The sequence below is a fragment of the Balaenoptera ricei genome, chromosome 1 (assembly GCF_028023285.1).
Source record: "Balaenoptera ricei isolate mBalRic1 chromosome 1, mBalRic1.hap2, whole genome shotgun sequence".
Lineage (NCBI taxonomy): Eukaryota > Metazoa > Chordata > Mammalia > Artiodactyla > Balaenopteridae > Balaenoptera > Balaenoptera ricei.
Genome location: NC_082639.1, coordinates 32,447,822 through 32,465,521, shown reverse-complemented (window position 1 = coordinate 32,465,521; position 17,700 = coordinate 32,447,822). Strand labels below are relative to the sequence as shown.

At 49.5% G+C, this 17,700-nt stretch overlaps 2 protein-coding genes across 3 annotated transcripts in view; both read left to right on the top strand.

The window, feature by feature from the left end:
- The first annotated feature begins 308 nt into the window (after nucleotides 1–308).
- On the top strand, nucleotides 309–6,603 carry MYCL (MYCL proto-oncogene, bHLH transcription factor). Of its 2 annotated transcripts, none has more exons than XM_059897254.1 (2): nucleotides 309–389; nucleotides 748–1,317. In XM_059897254.1, exons 1-2 carry the CDS (start codon nucleotides 309–311, stop codon nucleotides 1,315–1,317), a joined length of 651 nt encoding a protein of 216 aa, XP_059753237.1. The 2 variants fall into 2 exon arrangements, with proteins under 2 accessions (XP_059753237.1, XP_059753227.1); XM_059897244.1 differs by lacking the exon at nucleotides 309–389 and adding an exon at nucleotides 4,219–6,603 and having other exon boundaries at nucleotides 757–1,252.
- A 10,246-nt stretch (nucleotides 6,604–16,849) lies between these two features.
- The window catches only part of TRIT1 (tRNA isopentenyltransferase 1), a 43,538-nt gene continuing 42,687 nt past the window's right edge, over nucleotides 16,850–17,700 (top strand). The window contains exon 1 of the mRNA XM_059919710.1: nucleotides 16,850–17,023. Within this exon, the coding sequence (XP_059775693.1) occupies nucleotides 16,850–17,023 (174 nt within the window). The remainder of the gene's footprint in view (nucleotides 17,024–17,700) is intronic.

The window sequence follows — 17,700 nt, the reverse complement described above, 5'->3', positions numbered from 1 at the left end:
TTCGAGGGGTACAGGGAATAGAATAGAGTGAGAGAAGGTAGCTTGGAGGGGTGGGGCTGGGACTCCACCGCCCCCACCTGTCGACCGGGAGGGGCGGGGAGGGGCGGGGCTTGTCCCGTAGGGCCCGCCCCCGGTCCCTGAGCCCCGGGCGCGCGACGAGATATAAGGCAGCCAGGAAACAATGCGCCTGCATCTCGCGCTCCCGCGCCGCTCCCGGGAGCGTCCGGGCCGCCGTGCGCGAGCGAGGGCGGGAGCGCGCGCGGGAGGGGGCGAGCTCCTGAGTGTGGTCCGCGCGCTCGGTGGCGCGCATGTGCATGTGTGCGGGCTGCCGGGCTGCCCCGAGCCGGCGGGGAGCCGGTCCGCTCCAGGCGGTCGGCGGCGGGAGCGAGGTGAGGCTGCGGGCGGCCGGGGAACGGGCGCGGGTCCCGGGGAACGGGCTGCAGGCTGCCTTCTGGGCACAGCGCGCCCCCGCCCGGCCCGGCCGGGCCCTGGGAGCTGCGCTCCGGGCGGCGCTGGCAAAGTTTGCTTTGAACTCGCTCCCTGCTGCCTTGTCCGCGCGCTGTGACCGGCTTCCCTGGGCACGCTGACCCTCGGCCGGGCTGCCGGGTCGCGAGGGAAGGGCGCGGGCTCCAAGCCGAGAGATTGGAGAGGGACGAGAGCCTGGCAGCCAGCTGTGCTGGGGGACGGGGGGACGCCTCCCTCCCCGGGCCCGCACCCGGGTCAGCACGTCCCCCTTCCCTCCCGCAGGGAGCGGACATGGACTTCGACTCGTACCAGCACTATTTCTACGACTATGACTGCGGGGAGGATTTCTACCGCTCCACGGCGCCCAGCGAGGACATCTGGAAGAAATTCGAGCTGGTGCCGTCGCCCCCCACGTCGCCGCCCTGGGGCTCCGGTCCCGGCGCCGGGGACCCGGCCCCCGGAATTGGCCCTCCAGAGCCGTGGCCCGGAGGGGGCGCCGGGGACGAGGCAGAATCCCGGGGTCACTCGAAAGCTTGGGGCAGGAACTACGCCTCCATCATCCGCCGTGACTGCATGTGGAGCGGCTTCTCGGCCCGGGAACGGCTGGAGAGAGCGGTGAGCGACCGGCTCGCTGCTGGCGCGCCCCGGGGGAACCCGCCCAAGGCGCCCGCCACCCTGGACTGCGCTCCCAGCCTCGAAGCCGGCAACCCGGCGCCCGCTGCCCCCTGTCCGCTGGGCGAGCCCAAGACCCAGGCCTGCTCGGGGTCCGAGAGCCCAAGCGACTCGGGTAAGGACAGCCCTGGGCCATCAAAGAGGGGGGCACCCCATGGGTGGCCAAACCTCTGCCGCTGAGGTCAGGCACTGGGTCTGCGCAAGCCCTTCCGCCACCTCCCCCTTCCTGTGGCTGAAGCTGCCGGTGTAGCCCCCAGCGGTGTCTGTCTGGCACGTGGGTGTGTTAGTAAACAGTTTGAAGAAGTGGCGTGGGAGCCAGCGTCCCTTTGATGATGATTGGAGCCCCAGGGGACAAGGGAGACAGGGAGACAGGCTGAGGCTTGGCGCTTAGGAGGACAATACGGGGATTGGACCATAGGGGATTTCTGTCCTCCTAAAGCTGGAAAGGGTCCCTTAAGTGTCACTCCAGGCATGAATTTTTTTTTTTTTTCCTGTCTCTTTCTCTGGGGAACTCACTCCCCTGAGGAGAGAAGAAGCTGAGGAGTCTTTGTGCAAAGCCAAAGCCTTCATCCTTTCAAAAACCTGGTCTCCTGCCTGGTTTACTTTCAAAAGACAATAATGGCTCCTCTTGCACCCCTACCCCTTACCATGTGTGCATCCACACCATCATCCATGAGACAGGTAGCGGAGGAATGACCACTCCCCATTAACAGATGGAAAACATGAGGCTTAGAAATAGGAAATCACCAGAAGTGAACCCCAGCTTCCTGCCATCCAGCCAGCCTCTTTTGCTCAATCCTCCATCCCAACCAGGCACTTCTCTGAGGTTTAGAGGAACTTTGTGGTAGCTTATCTGAGAAGTGGTACATCTTGCCTTTTTGCTCTGGCCTGATGTGGGAAGGTGTTCCTCTAGGTCCCGCCCAATTCATCTGAGGGCTTTCAGCTGCTTCATTTGTATTCAGCACATGTTGGCTGGCCCCTACTTTGTGCTAAGCTCTGGGCTTGGTGCTGGGGTCACAGATACAGAGCCCCAGGTTCCCCTTCCCTATCCTTGAAGGCAAGTGTAAACCTCACTGAGGACAGCCTGCTGCATCCTGTGCCACCAGACTATGTTGTTCTTAGCCTAACCTCTTCTCAGAAGTGCCCATGAGAAATACTGGGGAGGGTTTTTTATAGGGTGCAAACTGAGGCTCGCATCGGGAAAATCAGGACTGAAACCTCACTGTAGCTTTTAAGAATAACTTACATGACCATTTAGAGGGAACTGGGGAATGAGTATGGAGGTTGTCATACACTTGAAGGTAAAAATAAGGATAACAAGAACCATTAAAAGTCAATTTTTTCGGTCCACTGTGTTAAGGTCATTTTTAACCTGCTTGCTTTCTACACCAAGACCTTCTGTTTGTTTAATGGCTGGAATGGGAACTTTGAGATCAAGAAACCAATAAAGATGTATCTCTACAAAGGCTGTTGGAGTGGTAGAATGGAAAGAGCATTGTTTTGGGAGTCTGGAGATCTTAGTTTGAGATCCAGAACGTTACAAAGGTGATGTGTAGACTTGGCTGAACTGGGTGTCAGTTTCTCCCTTTGCACATGGAGTATGACCTGATTGTCCAGCCGAGGACACTTCCTTGTCTGGGTAGAGTTAGACACTACTCTCCAAAAAGGAGAATCGTGTTGTACCTTATTTCTTCCTTAGGCAGAGCCTTCCGCAGCTATGAGGTTTAACCCTGAAATATTAAAGGTTTGGGATGTGGGGAAGCCTCCTGATTCATTTTCTCACCTGCCCTTTAACCTGAACCTGTTTGCGAGCTCCTGGTTCACTCATAGGCCACATGGCCCAGAACAAAATGCAACAGATTGCAAACAATGAGGGGGGGTGGGAAGAGTGACTGACGGCAAAGCTCAGCCAATAGGGGCCAGGGGCTGAGTAAGACAGCCTTCAAAACACCGCTTAGCCAGCCAATCACAGGCCTTGGGGGCAGGAGGGCTGAATGGTCAGGTTTTATTAATGGAGAAATAATGCGATTGTCCACACAATGGAAGCCTTCCTGACAAAGGGGCTCAAGCATCCTGATATGCAAAAGAGGCCGAGAACTGAGCTCTTCTGTTGTCAGGCTGAAATGCATTAAGATGGCCTTCTATGCGGGGGCTGGAAAACATGTGGAGCAGGAAGGTTCTCCCCAAATTGTCCCTCTCCTGGTTGGGGTAACCTAAAAGACCTTGGAGCAAGGACATGGGGGCATGTCCAGGTGTTGCTAGTGTTTTGGCCCTTGTATCAGAACATTCCCATGCTGCTCAGTTCCTGCCCTGGCATAGGTAGCTTGGAAATGGTCGCTTGTACCTTTGTGAAGTTCCTGCAGCTTTTGCCGACCTGTGATTACAAATCCAACCCTCTTCTGGTCCAGGGAAGGGGGTGGGGCAGGCAACCTCTAAATGATGGATGACTCTAGAAACCCATTGAACCCAGGAGCAAAATGCTGCTAAGGCAAACCCTTTCCCTCCCCTCTGGGTGAGGAGCGATGGGTTGTAGCCCTCCCTTCTCCGACTCTTCAGCTGAAAGGGGCGGCAGAATAGAGAGGTGGGGGAATAATAGGATTTATAACTTGTGAAAAGTAACAATTCCCAAGTGCAGGCTGTGCTGGGCAGGAACAAAGGGCAGCTCTGCCCACAGACCCCTCATTTACAATTCTGATGGGGCATGAAAGAGCCCGACTGGGGAAGATCTTTAGAGCTAAACTTTGTCCCAGGCTGATAGCTCTTTTTCTCCATCCCCTCAGTGGGGGAGGGGAGAGCCTGTGCAGACTGGGGGCTGTTGGCTTGGGTCTGCCTTTTGTTCTTATCTAAGCCTTGCTGTGCAAAGAGAAATTGGAGAATATTTTCCTTCTTGCTTATTTCACCTCCTTTCCTTCACACTGCCCTTAGCCTCATTACAGATGAATCAGCTGTCTTTCTCCTCCCTTGAATTTGTTTATATCTAAATTGGGAAAATGTCACCTCCTTTCCCAAACTCCAATATAGGGTCTGAGTATGTGTTTCTCATGGGGTGTGTTTCTTCTGTTGATCTCTCTTCTTGGACAGAGGGTGAAGAAATCGACGTTGTGACTGTGGAGAAGAGACAGTCCCTGGGTGTCCGGAAGCCGGTCACCATCACGGTGCGAGCAGACCCTTTGGACCCCTGCATGAAACACTTCCACATCTCCATCCATCAACAACAGCACAACTATGCCGCCCGTTTTCCTCCAGAAAGCTGCTCCCAAGGAGAGGCTCCAGGGCGAGGGCCCCAAGAAGAGGGTCTAGAGAGAGATGTACCAGAGGAAAAGGAAGATGAGGCAGATGAAGAAATTGTGAGCCCCCCGCCTGTAGAAAGAGAGCCTCCCCAGTCCTGCCACCCCAAACCTGTCAGTTCTGACACGGAGGACGTGACCAAGAGGAAGAACCACAACTTCCTGGAGCGCAAAAGACGGAATGACCTCCGTTCCAGGTTCTTGGCCCTGAGGGACCAGGTGCCCACCCTGGCCAGCTGCTCCAAGGCCCCCAAAGTAGTGATCCTGAGCAAGGCCTTGGAATACTTGCAAGCCCTAGTGGGGGCTGAGAAGAGGATGGCTACAGAGAAAAGGCAGCTCCGGTGTCGGCAGCAGCAACTGCAGAAAAGAATTGCGTACCTCAGTGGCTACTAACTGACCAAAAAGCCTGACTGCTCTGTCTTAACAAAGACCCGAATTTATTTTTTAACCTCCCCTATTCCCCATAGGAATTTGCACATTTTGGTTCCAGTGGGACAGCCTGGACAGTAGATCCCAGAATGCATTGCAGCCGGAGCACACACAAGAAGGGCTTGCATTCTTGGAAACCTTGCAGCCCAGCTCTCCCTCTGCCCTGACTCATGGGAGCGCTGTGGCTTCTCTGACGCCTTTGGCTTCTCAGGCGGACAGCTGACTGAGGAGCCTTGGGGTCTGCCTAGCTCACGAGCTCCGAAGAAAAGCCCGACAGATGCTATGCAACAGGTGGTGGACGTTGTCGGGGGGCTCCAGCCTGCATGAAATCTCACACTCCGGATGAGCTTTAGGCTGGGAAAGGATGCTCCCACTGGTGTCTCTGGGGTGACACTGGGACAGCTGGGCCTGGACACACTCCCTGAGGCTCCTTTTTCCAGGAGACATACAAGCTGTCTTGGGTGAAGATGAGCTCGCAGACTTGATCAGCAGGGACCATTACCTCACTGTCAGACACTTTACAGTAGCTGAGGAGTTGGACATCTTTAATATATATATTCTGATGTTAAATGACACCCCTCCTCCCACCACTCTCCAGGCTGCGACCTTGAGAACATTTAAAGAGCTTGGCCTCTAGATTCTTTGTCTAAAAGCCCCCTGGGCCCTTTCCTCTGAGGGCAGAGACCATTCAGTCCTCACCAGGGACTTTTTTGTTTCCTTCTGCCTTTGTTATGCAATGGGCTCTAAGGCACCACCTTTCCCACAGGTCAGAAGTATTTCCCCGGGACACAGGGCAAAGTGTCCCAGACTGTGGCCTGGGGAAGGCTTGGAGTCCTGGCTGTAAACCTGTTCCCTGCCCAGGTGTTTTCCATCTTAGAATCTTCTCAAAGCAGATGTCAGGCACCTGAGGAGGGAGAACTGTACCACTTCCTCTTTCCCACCTCCCTCTCGTCTCAATCCCTTACTGATAAGTTTGAAGTTCTACTAGGACCATGCAAACCTGTCCTTCTCATGCAACTCCAAGGAGCTTGCTGGCTCTGTAGCCACCCTTGGCCTTCTGCCAGCTTGACATGAGTCAGATCCTTTTCCCAGAATCTGGGCCTTACTGCAGTTCTTACTGGGAGAGCTGCTGGGACGCATCCAGAGCTCTGGAAGGCAGACTAGCTTCCTGGTGGGTTTTTAAGGAGCTTCCAGGAGCTCTGCTTAGTGGACCATGATGGATTTTTCCCCAGCTGGACTGAGCCTCTCCAAGTGGATTCCAGGCGCAGCCTCCATTCTGAGAAAGGCACCCAACCCAACAGGTGTCATGTGGGCAACCTCAGCAGCCCCTAAGCCTAGCCTGGAAGAAAGACCAGCCCCTCCAGAACTCTGCCCAGGGCAGCAGGTGCCTACTGGATGGGGGTTTGAAAGTAGGGGAAGGGAGGATGGTAGAGCACTATACGTGGCTCTGGGAAGCCAGTTGCTACTTCCAAACCTATTATGCATGAGGGTCTGTTCCTGAGGTTGCTCCCTGGCCTCAGAGAACCCCAGTGGAAGTTTGGAAAAAGCCTCCCTACCTTCTGGAGCATGGTTTTTGGGAGCCAACTGACTTCTGGAACTGTCTTTGGAGAACAGTTGAGATGTAGGTTACTGATGTCTCACCTGAATAGCTTGTGTTTTATGAGCTGCTGTTGGGTGTTAGGCCGGGAGCAGTCTTCTTTTTTTTAATACTGTATTTTTGTATGCCTTTTGCAAAGTGGTGTTAATTGTTTTTGTACAAGAAAAAAGCTCTGGGGCAATTCTCCTGTTGCAAGAGTCTGATTTATTTTAAAAGGCAGGTTTACCTGAAATTTTGTATTTAGTTGTGATTACTGATTGCCTGATTTTAAAATGTTGCCTTCTGGAACATCTTCTAATAAAAGATTTCTCAAACATGTCAGAGTGGGGGCAGAGCTTATGCCCACCGCATCCCCCGGAACCAAGGAAAATTGTTTCAGGGTAGCCACGAGTGATCTCTAATCATGTTGCTAACCTGGTCACTCCACTTTGGGTTCCTGAAATGCCATTTCAGACATGTCTAAACAATGTAGGTTCAGTACTCGGTAAGCACTCTTATGAATTGCAGAGTGCTGAATTTGTATTTTAGAAGGCTTGAAATCCCAGGGTTCCACCATTTACTCATCCTGTGCTTTTAGCTTTACCTAAAAGCTAAAAGCCCTAGTTTCCTTACTTGTAAAGTGGGGATAAATGCTACTTCACAAGGGGTTGGCAGGCATTAAATGAAGGATAAACTTTTTTTTTTCTTTTTTCTTGTTTTTGGCCACACGGCTTGTGGGATCTTAGTTCCCTGACCAGGGATTGAACCTGTGGTCCCTGCAATGGAAGCGCAGAGTCCTAACCACTGGACCGCCAGGGAAGTCGCTTGCAGGATATCTTTTTTAAAATTCTATGAGAATTGGTGGTGTGATGTGATTTTTTTTTCTTTCTCCCTTGATTAATAAAGGAAAATGAAGGCTCCCTTTACCTCCCATAGTTCTCAGAAACTTGCCGTAAATGCAAGAGGGGAGAATTTATTGATTGATTGATTGATTGATTGATTGATTGATTTTATTTATTTATGGCTGTGTTGGGTCTTCGTCTCTGTGCGAGGGCTTATCTCTAGCTGCGGCAAGCGGGGGCCACTCTTCATCGCGGTGCGCGGGCCTCTCACTATCGTGGCCTCTCGTTGCGGAGCACAGGCTCCAGACGCGCAGGCTCAGTAGTTGTGGCTCACGGGCCTAGTTGCTCCGTGGCATGTGGGATCTTCCCAGACCAGGGCTCGAACCCGTGTCCCCTGCATTAGCAGGCAGATTCTCAACCACTGCGCCACCAGGGAAGCCCAAGAGGGGAGAATTTATTAATAGCCATTCCTGATGGAGCACTGCCTATGTCTAAGCACCCTGCTCCTTCCTACACGTTATGCCACACCAACCACGTGCCAAGGTCTACAGAAGAGGGAACTGAGGTTCTAAGAGTGAAACATAACTGCCCAGCATTACACAGCTAGTAAGTAAATGAGTTCAAGGGATTTGAAACCAGCTCTGCCTATCTGTAGAGCCAGAGGTGTGAACCACTGCATAATAATGATCAGCTTGTTTTGTTAGCATGGGGTGTGTGGAGGAAGTAGACAGGGGATTTCATCACTTAACTGCTTGCTGGAACTGTCTCTCCTTGGGGCCACTGTGCCTGCCACTTATTGGGATGAAGTGGAGCAAATGTTCCATGACCAGCCACTCTGCTGCATTTGTGGGCTGGGTAGATTCGTCTTGCCCCAGGGAGGCGCCTTCTGGGACTGTGAAAGGAAAAGAGTTGCTGTTCAGAAAGGCATGAGCATCATGGTGGGAGAAGGCCACTTTGTCTCATGTAATCCTGCTTTACAGCTGAGACCTGGGTCGGTATTGCCCACCTGCACTCCTGCGAAGCCTGAGTTGAGTCCAAAAGCTACTATTGATGTAAATTCCTCACATTTACAAAGTGACCCTCATCACAACCTGGTAAATGAGCAATATCTGCCACTTGGTACTGGAGCCCCGACAGGTTTTTTTTTTTTGGCTGCACTGTGCGGGCTTTCAGGATATTAGTTCCCCGACCAAGGATTGAACCCACACCCCCTGCAGTGGAAGCGCAGAGTCCTAACCACTGGACCACCAGGGAATTCCCCCAGAGAGGTTTCTTGCTTAAGGTCACAGAACAGAATCCTAATCCCAAACCCAGTCTCCTGTCAGGTAAACTTCCCACTCCACCCCCACTACCCCTACGTCCCCAAACCCACGGCATAAATAGCTGTTTGATAAAAACAGACTTGGATCACTGGGATTCTTTTCTTAAAACTCCATATCCCTCTTTCAGTTACAGTGGCTCTGTTCCCAGTGCGTTCATCCTTCCACTTGTCGAGAAACTAGTTTGTAGGGCTTCTCTCGCTTTACTAGACCTTGAAAGAATTCATGAGTCCTCAATAAAATCTTAGGGACTCCTAGGTACAGGCCCTAACGCTGATGCTGATGTTGTTTTACATACCTTAATTCTCACAATAACCTGGAGATCAGGGTGGTGTCAGCCCCATTTCACAGGTGAGCAAACTGAAGCTCAGAGATATTTAAGTCATTTGTCTGAGCCCAGGCAGCTAGTACCAACTGTCTGCCTCTAAGCTTCAGCTCCTTTGAGTCTGACTGTTGAGAAAGGAGTGGGAATAAAGCCATCTCCTGGGGGGAAGGGAGGGTGTTTCTGGAATGTGAAGTATTTTAAGCTCCTTCCTAGCTCACTTCTGCAGACTCCTACCTCTATCTTTGTCTGAAAATAGCCAGGAGATTATTCCTGGATTTCGGAGAACAATTTCTAGAAATTAGGTTTTCCTCTGAATAGTACACCTAAGGGACTAAGTACACAACTCGGGGTTGTGGACGTAGACAATAAAGGACAGCTGAGAAGCCACACGTGGAGTGGAAAAGAAACGCCATCCTCTCTGTTAGACAATCAAAGGCTAAACTAAGTGCTTAACTCCTGCCCCTATTGGCAGCTATTTTGGGGAACTGAGACAGGTTGAACTATCTCAAAAGTGCCGAATTTGTCTTAAGTGCCCCCTGGGGTCAGGACATTTCAGAATGTGCACATTAGAAGGAGAAGGGGGTGACGGAGATGGCTTTGTTGATCTGGAAGGTGATAGGGAGTGTGAAAGAGGAGTCTAAGGATAAGATAACCAGTTGGGAGGTGACTGATGACTGGGTGACTGGGGAGGGTACAGGGGAGGTCTGTAAATGTGTCAGCTAAAGTTCCGTTGGGGTGTGGGCGTTTCTACTTTAAGCCCAGTGGACAGCTCTTCTTAATGTCTTTATTTAGAACTGCTGCCAAAGGGATCAACTGTATTAAGATTACCATTCTTTTGGAGAGCAAATCTAAATATGTTCTTAAAGTCTCTAATCAGGTGAGTTATTAAACAATTAGACTCAGTGCCAGGGGTCCAGTCGGTACTGGCCCAGGAAGTAAGTGTTGGATTGCCTCTAAACTTTGTGGGAAGCAGTATGGTTAAGTAGCCTCCCACACCCAACAGAGCTCCATTCCAAATCAGGCTCCGTATTTTCCAGCTTTGTGAGCTCGGACAAATTATTAACATTTCCCAGTCCCAGTTTCCACATCTGTAAAACAGGTATAAATCATAGTACCTGCTTCTTTGGGTTGTTGTGAGCAATATTAAGTGCTCAGGAAATGATTAGTATTATTTAAACCATGTAACAAGCCACACAGATCAGTCATATTTGGAAGGTGATAGAGGGAATTGGTAAAATAAGAAATCTTCCCAGAAGGAGTACTTAAAGTAATCTGAAATGGACATATTAATGTCTCAAGAGGCAATAAATCATCAGGGAAGGAGTAGACAGGATTTTGGGAGACTGAGAGGAACAGAGGAGTAAAGGGGGGCAAAGACCTGAGCCTCTGACTGGTCCACAACATCTCGTGACCCATGGCAGGCAGGAGCTGTGAGTCTGTGATGCTGTCGCACATAAGGGCCCTCCATTGGTCCTTACTGGGCACTGCAGTGTCTTCAAACTGAGCTGGAGTCAATGACTCCATTCAGTCATTAAATCCTCTAATGCCTATTTTTGTTCAGGCGATGATCCTCGAACCTGAGTGGACCTTAAGAATCTATGCATCCCCGAGACCCTGATGTAGTAGGTCAGGACCAGGAATCTACATTGCTGACAAGCAAGCAGGGAGGTGGATTTCCTGAGGTCACACTTAGAAAAACATTGGAACAAGGGGTTGGAGCCATGTCCTGTGGAGATATAAAAATATTCACAGAAGGTGGTATAGATGGCATAGTAAAATGGTTAAGAACAGGGACTTGGGGTTACTACCTATGTGATGTTTGGGCGTATCACTCAACCCCCTTGAGTCCTAGAAGTTTCCTTCTTCTCTAAAATGGATATAATATTAACATCTACCTCATAGGACTGTTGCAAAGATTAAATAAGTTACTATATTTAAAGTGCTTAGGACTTCCCTGGTGGCGCAGTGGTTAAGAATCCATCTGCCAATGCAGGAGACACAGGTTTGATCCCTGGTCTGGGAAGATCCCACATGCTGTGGAGCAACAAAACCCATGCACCACAACTACTGAGCCTGCGCCCTAGAGCTCTCAAGCCACAATTACTGAAGCCTGTGCGCCTAGAGCCCGTGCTCCGCAACAAGAGAAGCCACCACAATGAGAAGCCCGCGCACTGTAACGAAGAGTAGCCCCCGCTCGCCGCAACTAGAGAAAGCCCACGCACAGCAACAAAGACCCAACGCAGCCAAATATAGATAAATAAATTAATTAATTAAAATAAAATAAAGTGCTTAGAATAGTGCCCACATAGTAAGAGCAATGATATATGAAGTGATGGTTCCTTATGGAAGTTTATGAGCGTGCAAACATGATCACAAAGTAAAACAATATGTGTCTCAGACAAGGGCTGCAAGCCTCAGAAGGGGAAGAGAGCACTTTGGAGTCGTCAAGAAAGTTCTTGTTGGAGATACTGTGACTTTAACTGGAAATACGAGTTCCAGGAGTATTTGGCTAGGTGAAGAGGAAGAAGGTGTTCTAAGCTAAGGGAATAGCTATGCGGAAGAGAGGATTGGGAAGGTTGTGTGGAATCTGGGGAAGGGGGAGGAATCTGGTCTGATTTGCAGGCCAGGTGGTCTCATTTTTACAAAACAAGAGGGGTTGCACTGGATTTCTAAGAGGATCTTTTTGCCACAAACATCCTCTGTGATTCTGTGAAATAGGGAAGTCAGGAAAAGAAACTGATTGTGGTTTGGGACACAATGAGATTGAGGTAATGGGGTCATTCAAAATAGAGCACCCAACAGGAAGTTGCAAATGTGACATTAAAGCTTTAGAAAGGGGGTTGAAATGAAGATACAGATTTGAGACTCATCAATATATGAAGATGATGAAGGCCCACAGTGCCAATCCACAAGAAAGAGAAAGGGCCAGAGAAGTAGAGGAGAGGGATTGAAGGAGCCATGAGATTAGAACCGGAAAGGACCTCTGATGGTTCTGCATCTTTTCCCCTTTTGCACCTCCCCACTCTGATTTTGCAGCCTTCGGGGATCCCTGTGCCTGTGTAGGCTCTCTTGGAGATCTGAGAAGGCAGGAAGTGAGCTCTCTTTGAGAACATTCTGGTGTGCTCTGGAGCAAACTCTTTAACTCAACTTTAGGAGTTACAGAAACCATGGTAACTCCATGGTTTATGGTGAGCTCTACTCTCTTCTTCCCCTCACTTGTTTTGAGCCATTCCGATGCTCCTAGATTTGAATTGGCCAATCACCAATGGCAACAGTAATGGAAACAGCCATTCACCAAACCAGTAGAAGGTGTTGTGATTACTCACAGGCACTGTACTGGGTTGTATATTGCCCCCACTAAATTCATGACTATCCAGAACCTGTGAATGTGACCTTCTTTGGAAATATGGTCTTTGCAGATATAATCAAGTTAAGATGAGGTCATACTGGATTAGGGTGGGCTCTAATCCAATGACTGGTGTCCTTAAGAGAGGGAAATTCTAGGGCTTCCCTGGTGGTGCAGTGGTTAAGAATCTGCCTGCCAATGCAAGGAACACGGGTTTGAGCCCTGGCCTGGGAAGATCCCACAAGCCGCAGAGCAACTAAGCCCATGCACCACAACTACTGAGCCCACGTGCCACAACTACTGAAGCCTGCGCGCCTAGAGCCCATGCTCCGCAACAAGAGAAGCCACTGCAATGAGAAGCCTGCGCGTTGCAACGAAGAATAGCCCCCGCTCGCCGCAACTAGAGAAAGTCCGTATGCAACAACGAAGACCCAACACAGCCAAATATGAAAGAAACAAACAAATAAATAAATACATTTATTAAAAAAAGAGAGAGAGAGAGAGAGGGAAATTCTCGGACAGAGACACACATACAACAGAGAAGATGGCCATGTGAGATAGGCAGGATTGGAGTCATCCTGCCGCAAACCAAGGAATGTCAAGGATTCCCAGCAACCACCAGAAGCTAGAAGAGGCAGGGAAGGATTCTTCCCTAGAGGGGAAGCATGGGAGTGTGGCCCTACCAATGCACTGATTTTGGGCTTCTAGGCTCCAGAACTGTGAGAGAATACATTTCTGTTTTTTTAAGCCACCCAGTTTGTGGTAATTTGTTATGGTAGTCCTAGGAAACAAATACAGGCACCAAGTTCATAATGAAATATTCCTGCATGAAACATTTTTTATTTGGGGTGCCTAATTAGGATGGGGGTCAGGCTGCAAAGGCACTTTGCTTTTTTGTTTTAATTTGTGATTTAAAAAAAAATTTTTTTTGGCTGTGCGGTTTGCAGTATCTTAGTTCCCTGACCAGGGATTGAACCCGGGCCCCCAGCAGTGGAAGCACAGAGTCCCAACCACTGGACTGCCAGGGAATTCCCGGCACTTTGGATTGTACCAAAAAGCTAGTGTTTATCTTTGACCCAACTTTCTTCTCTTACCTTGGGAACAGATGCTTCAGGCCTTCCATGGCATATACCTCCTCCTTTCCATGTCACAGCATCCTGTAGAATTCCAAAAAGTTCAAACTTTCTGGATGCTCCATTTTGAATGACCCTTCCACTCTAATGGCTTCACCTTTATCTTCTCCCTATGTTTCTTTCTTTTTGTAAAAAATTTTTTAATTGGGTCATCACCTAGATTTCCCCTCTACCTTTCTGCACTTTTCCCTTTCTCCTTTTCTGCCATGTTCCCATGCCCATTCCACCCCACGTACTGCTCTCAATTTCCTAAAGAATGTGAGGCAACCTAGAGGTTGCCCATCCTGACTACCCATCTGCCCTAGGGTACAGCACACCCACACTGGCGGTAACAATTAGGTGGCTGACTGTGGACTTTCAGAAGGGCAGGCAAGAATTATTACCCTCCAAGTAATTTGAGTCTCCCTAGTACCTCATTCCTGCATTTTAGACATGCTCTTCCAGACTGAACGTATCCCAGCATTTTTGCCTTGTAAACTAGATTTTTTTTTTTTTTTTTTAAAGAAATTCACGTTCTTTTATTTATTTATTTATGACTGTGTTGAGTCTTCGTTTCTGTGTGAGGGCTTTCTCTAGTTGCGGCAAGTGGGGACCACTCTTCATCGCGGTGCGCGGGCCTCTCACCATCGCGGCCTCTCTTGTTGCAGAGCACAGGCTCCAGACGCGCAGGCTCAGTAATTGTGGCTCACGGGCCCAGTTGCTCCGTGGCATGTGGGATCTTCCCAGACCAGGGCTCGAACCCGTGTCCCCTGCATTGGCAGGCAGATTCTCAACCACTGCGCCACCAGGGAAGCCCTAGATTTTTTTTTTTAACCCCAAATAATCTGTAAGCAGTGGAGTGTGTTGAGATGGGCTTCTGCATCCTCACCTCTAGATATACACATACACTTTGAGTGAGAGACTCCCTTTCCTGTTGAGCTACCTTTCAGAATAAGCTATTTCCCATCTGGCCTCATACAAGGCAGAGAGGGGTCAGGGCTAATACCTGGGCATGACCACAAATAGCTTTTCTGACTCCCTTTTGCCGCCTTTTGTCTCCTTATTACCCTGCAAAGCTGCACATTAGAGGGTTTTATGTTGTTTTTTATAAATACTTATTAACTCTTGATCATAGACTTCAATTTCCCAATTTTCCCTTGAACTTAATCTCTCTAATTAGGATTTCAAGTTACAGATTATCTTTCAGGAACTATTCTTAGTATAATTTAGAGTTCAGAAGATCATTAGCGAGACAGAGGTACAAATAAAATAGCCTAAAGGTATTAAAAAAATATGTTCCCATTCTCCTTTGGTGGGGCTGGCAGAACTACAATGAATGGAAATGGTATGATGTTTTTTTCTCACTTCTCCTCATTTGTTTTGGACCACAGGCTCCATTCTGATTTAGGAGTCTTTCCTGCTCAGTATTTCAGTGATAATTCTCCCCATGGTCTACAGGATCCCTGTTCTCTTTGTTTCTATAGCAACAGTCCTGTGTTGCTTGGCTAGAAGCAATTTTCTGCTGCTGTGGTGAAGCCCCATTTTTTCATTCCTTGCTCCCCAGTTGCCTTGGTAACCAGCCTCTCCCTCTTCTGGTCTCTCAGTGGTAAATTCCACCACCACCACCCCCCTTCTCTCTCTCTTTCTCTCTCTCATAACAGTCACCTGGTCATGACTTGGACAGTACTTTCCCATCTGTGAGTGAGCCTCCTCTGTCATGGTCAGATTGTCATCATGAAATTAGCCTCCCTTTTGCTTTATTTGCATCATTTCTCCGGCCTGCCTTCTTTCTGCTTGTTGTCAAGGTAACCGTACCCTCGGAAAATCTGCAGGCAAAGGCTCTACAGTTAACAACCATCATGTGAGAGTGTCTGCCAATATGTGGCCACACATCTTGATTTTAAAACCAGCCCCAGGCGGGTACCACAAATTGGAGAGAACAAGGCTTTTGATCAAAGCAGGCTGGATTGAGAAAAGGAGGTACAAGGACCCTGGGATACATGTGACTACAAGGTGTAGGCTGGGTCTGCAAGAATGGCCATTATGCCAGGGGTGATCCAAGTGATTGAGAAATGTATTTATTGGCAGTCATTCAGGGCAGGCCTATCATATTCTCTAACCGTCCAGGGGTGATTCCTCTGACCCAAGGGTGATATGACCTGAGAGCTAGGCAGAGCCAGGTAGTAATCTCAGGCAGAAAGCAATTAAGACTCTTAAACTGGCTAACAAAGGGTTAGTAGAATAGGTATTTAGGCACTTTCACACATTACTGAAAATTCCTCTGCCCTTAGGCTGCTGCTCTAACCTCTTTAGTAAGGCAGATGGGGTGTTACTATTATAATACAAAGTGTTTAACAAATGGTGGTGATTATGTGCCAGGGCGTTGTAGCAGGCACTTTTCAGGCATTACTTCATTTTCTCCTTATGGCAGTCCTGAGAGGTACTTAAGGATGAGAAAACTGAGGCTAAGTGAATTGTGTGAAGTCACTCAGCTGATAAGTGGCAGAGTTGGGATTCGAACCCATGTTCATCTGGTTCCAAAGTTCTTTTTTCTTGGCCACACGCCACATGCAGGATCTTAGTTGCCCAACCAGGGATCCAACCCGTGCCCCCTGCAGTAGAAGCGCGGAGTCTTAACCACTGGACCGCCAGGGAAATCCCCCATAGCCCTTTTTTAAAGGTTGTGTAGTCTCCAGAATTTTGGCCCTCTCTGGACCTAGTTTTCCCCACCCCCACTTTAATCTGAGGGTTGCTACTATTTTATCCTTTCTGCCTTCCTTATTTTTTCTCTTTGTATGTTGTGGGTTGTTTACTTGCTTGTTTTTTTATCTGTTCTCACCCCATCTCTTGCATCCTTTCGCGAAATAGATGAAAAATCTTGTTCTGCCTTCTGACTGTGTCTCAGTTTGAGTTGTTGGATGAAAACATTAGAGCAGCCGCCCTTGCCTGAGAACTGGGTAGATCTGATCCTGGTGAATGCCACACCTCTGAGCTCACTGGCTGTAGCACTAGATATGCAAGCCATTCTCCCCTCTATTAACAATTATTGGGTGTCTGTTCGGTATCAGGTACTGTACTGGAGATACAGTAGTGACCTAGGCAGAATCTGTTCCTTGCCTTTATAGAACTAACAGTCTGGAGAGAAAGTCAGACAATGGACAAGAGGTCAATATATAATTTCATATTGTAATTAGCGCTATGAAGAAAAAGAACTGGGCGCCGTGGAAGAGAGAATAATACGGATAGATCTATTTCAGATACGACTGACATGTCCCACTTAAGAGAGGAGGTAGTTGAGGTTCTCACATCAGCAGCAAGTTGATGGCAGTCACAGCGGGAGTTTCTGAGCGTGGGGACCTGGGTCCCTCACCTCCTTCCTCCCTCCGCACCCTCCCTTCAGAGCCCGAGGTCCGCGCAGGCGCACTGACGGTTGCCATGGGGACAGCTGCTCCTGCGCAAGCGTAGACTTCTTTAAGATGGCGGCGGTGGCGGCTGCACGAGCTGTGTCTGCGGGCCCTGGGCTCCGGGGCCTGAAACGGACACTGCCTCTTGTAGTAATTCTCGGGGCCACGGGCACCGGCAAATCCACGCTGGCGTTACAGCTAGGCCAGCGGCTCGGTGGCGAGATCGTCAGCGCTGACTCCATGCAGGTATGACAGTGCGGCTGTCCCCAGCGTGGTAAACCGGAGGCCGTGCGTGGGCCTCTGGCTGAGTGGATACACTGTCGCTTGGTGGTAGTGGGTGAACCCCGAGGCTTGTGGGGCGGAGGGGGCCGGGCAAGGGCACCCATTATTCCTAGGCGCCCACCAAATGCCGGACATCGTGCCAGGTGTTTCACTGCCATCATCTCATTTACTTCTCACGATATTACTGTTTGGTGTATGTACTGTTATTATCTCCATTTACCGATGAGGGAATTCACCTAGGGAGGTGAAACGACTATCTCTGTGTCACCAAGCAAATACGTGGAGATGGTATTTGAACCTACAAGGTTGACCTATAGGTATCCATTATATACCTTTTGAAGGAAAATTATTCCAGAGCGGTTGCTATTTAGAGTTCCCAGCGACACCAGGATAAATCATTTACCATCTACGAGTGTCTGCTGAGGGAATGAAGCAGGGTGGATAGTCAGGAGACCTGGATTCTCCTCCCTCATCTGCCATCGGCCACGTGACCTAAACAGTGTCGGTTTTGGGGGACGCTATTTATCTGTGAAGTGGAGAAAATGCCGCCTACTTCACAGGGCTCTGGTGCTTCATAAGTGAGAACATGAGTGTTAGAAAGAAGAGCAGGGTGGCCTGTCCTGAAAAAGTCCAGGCACTTG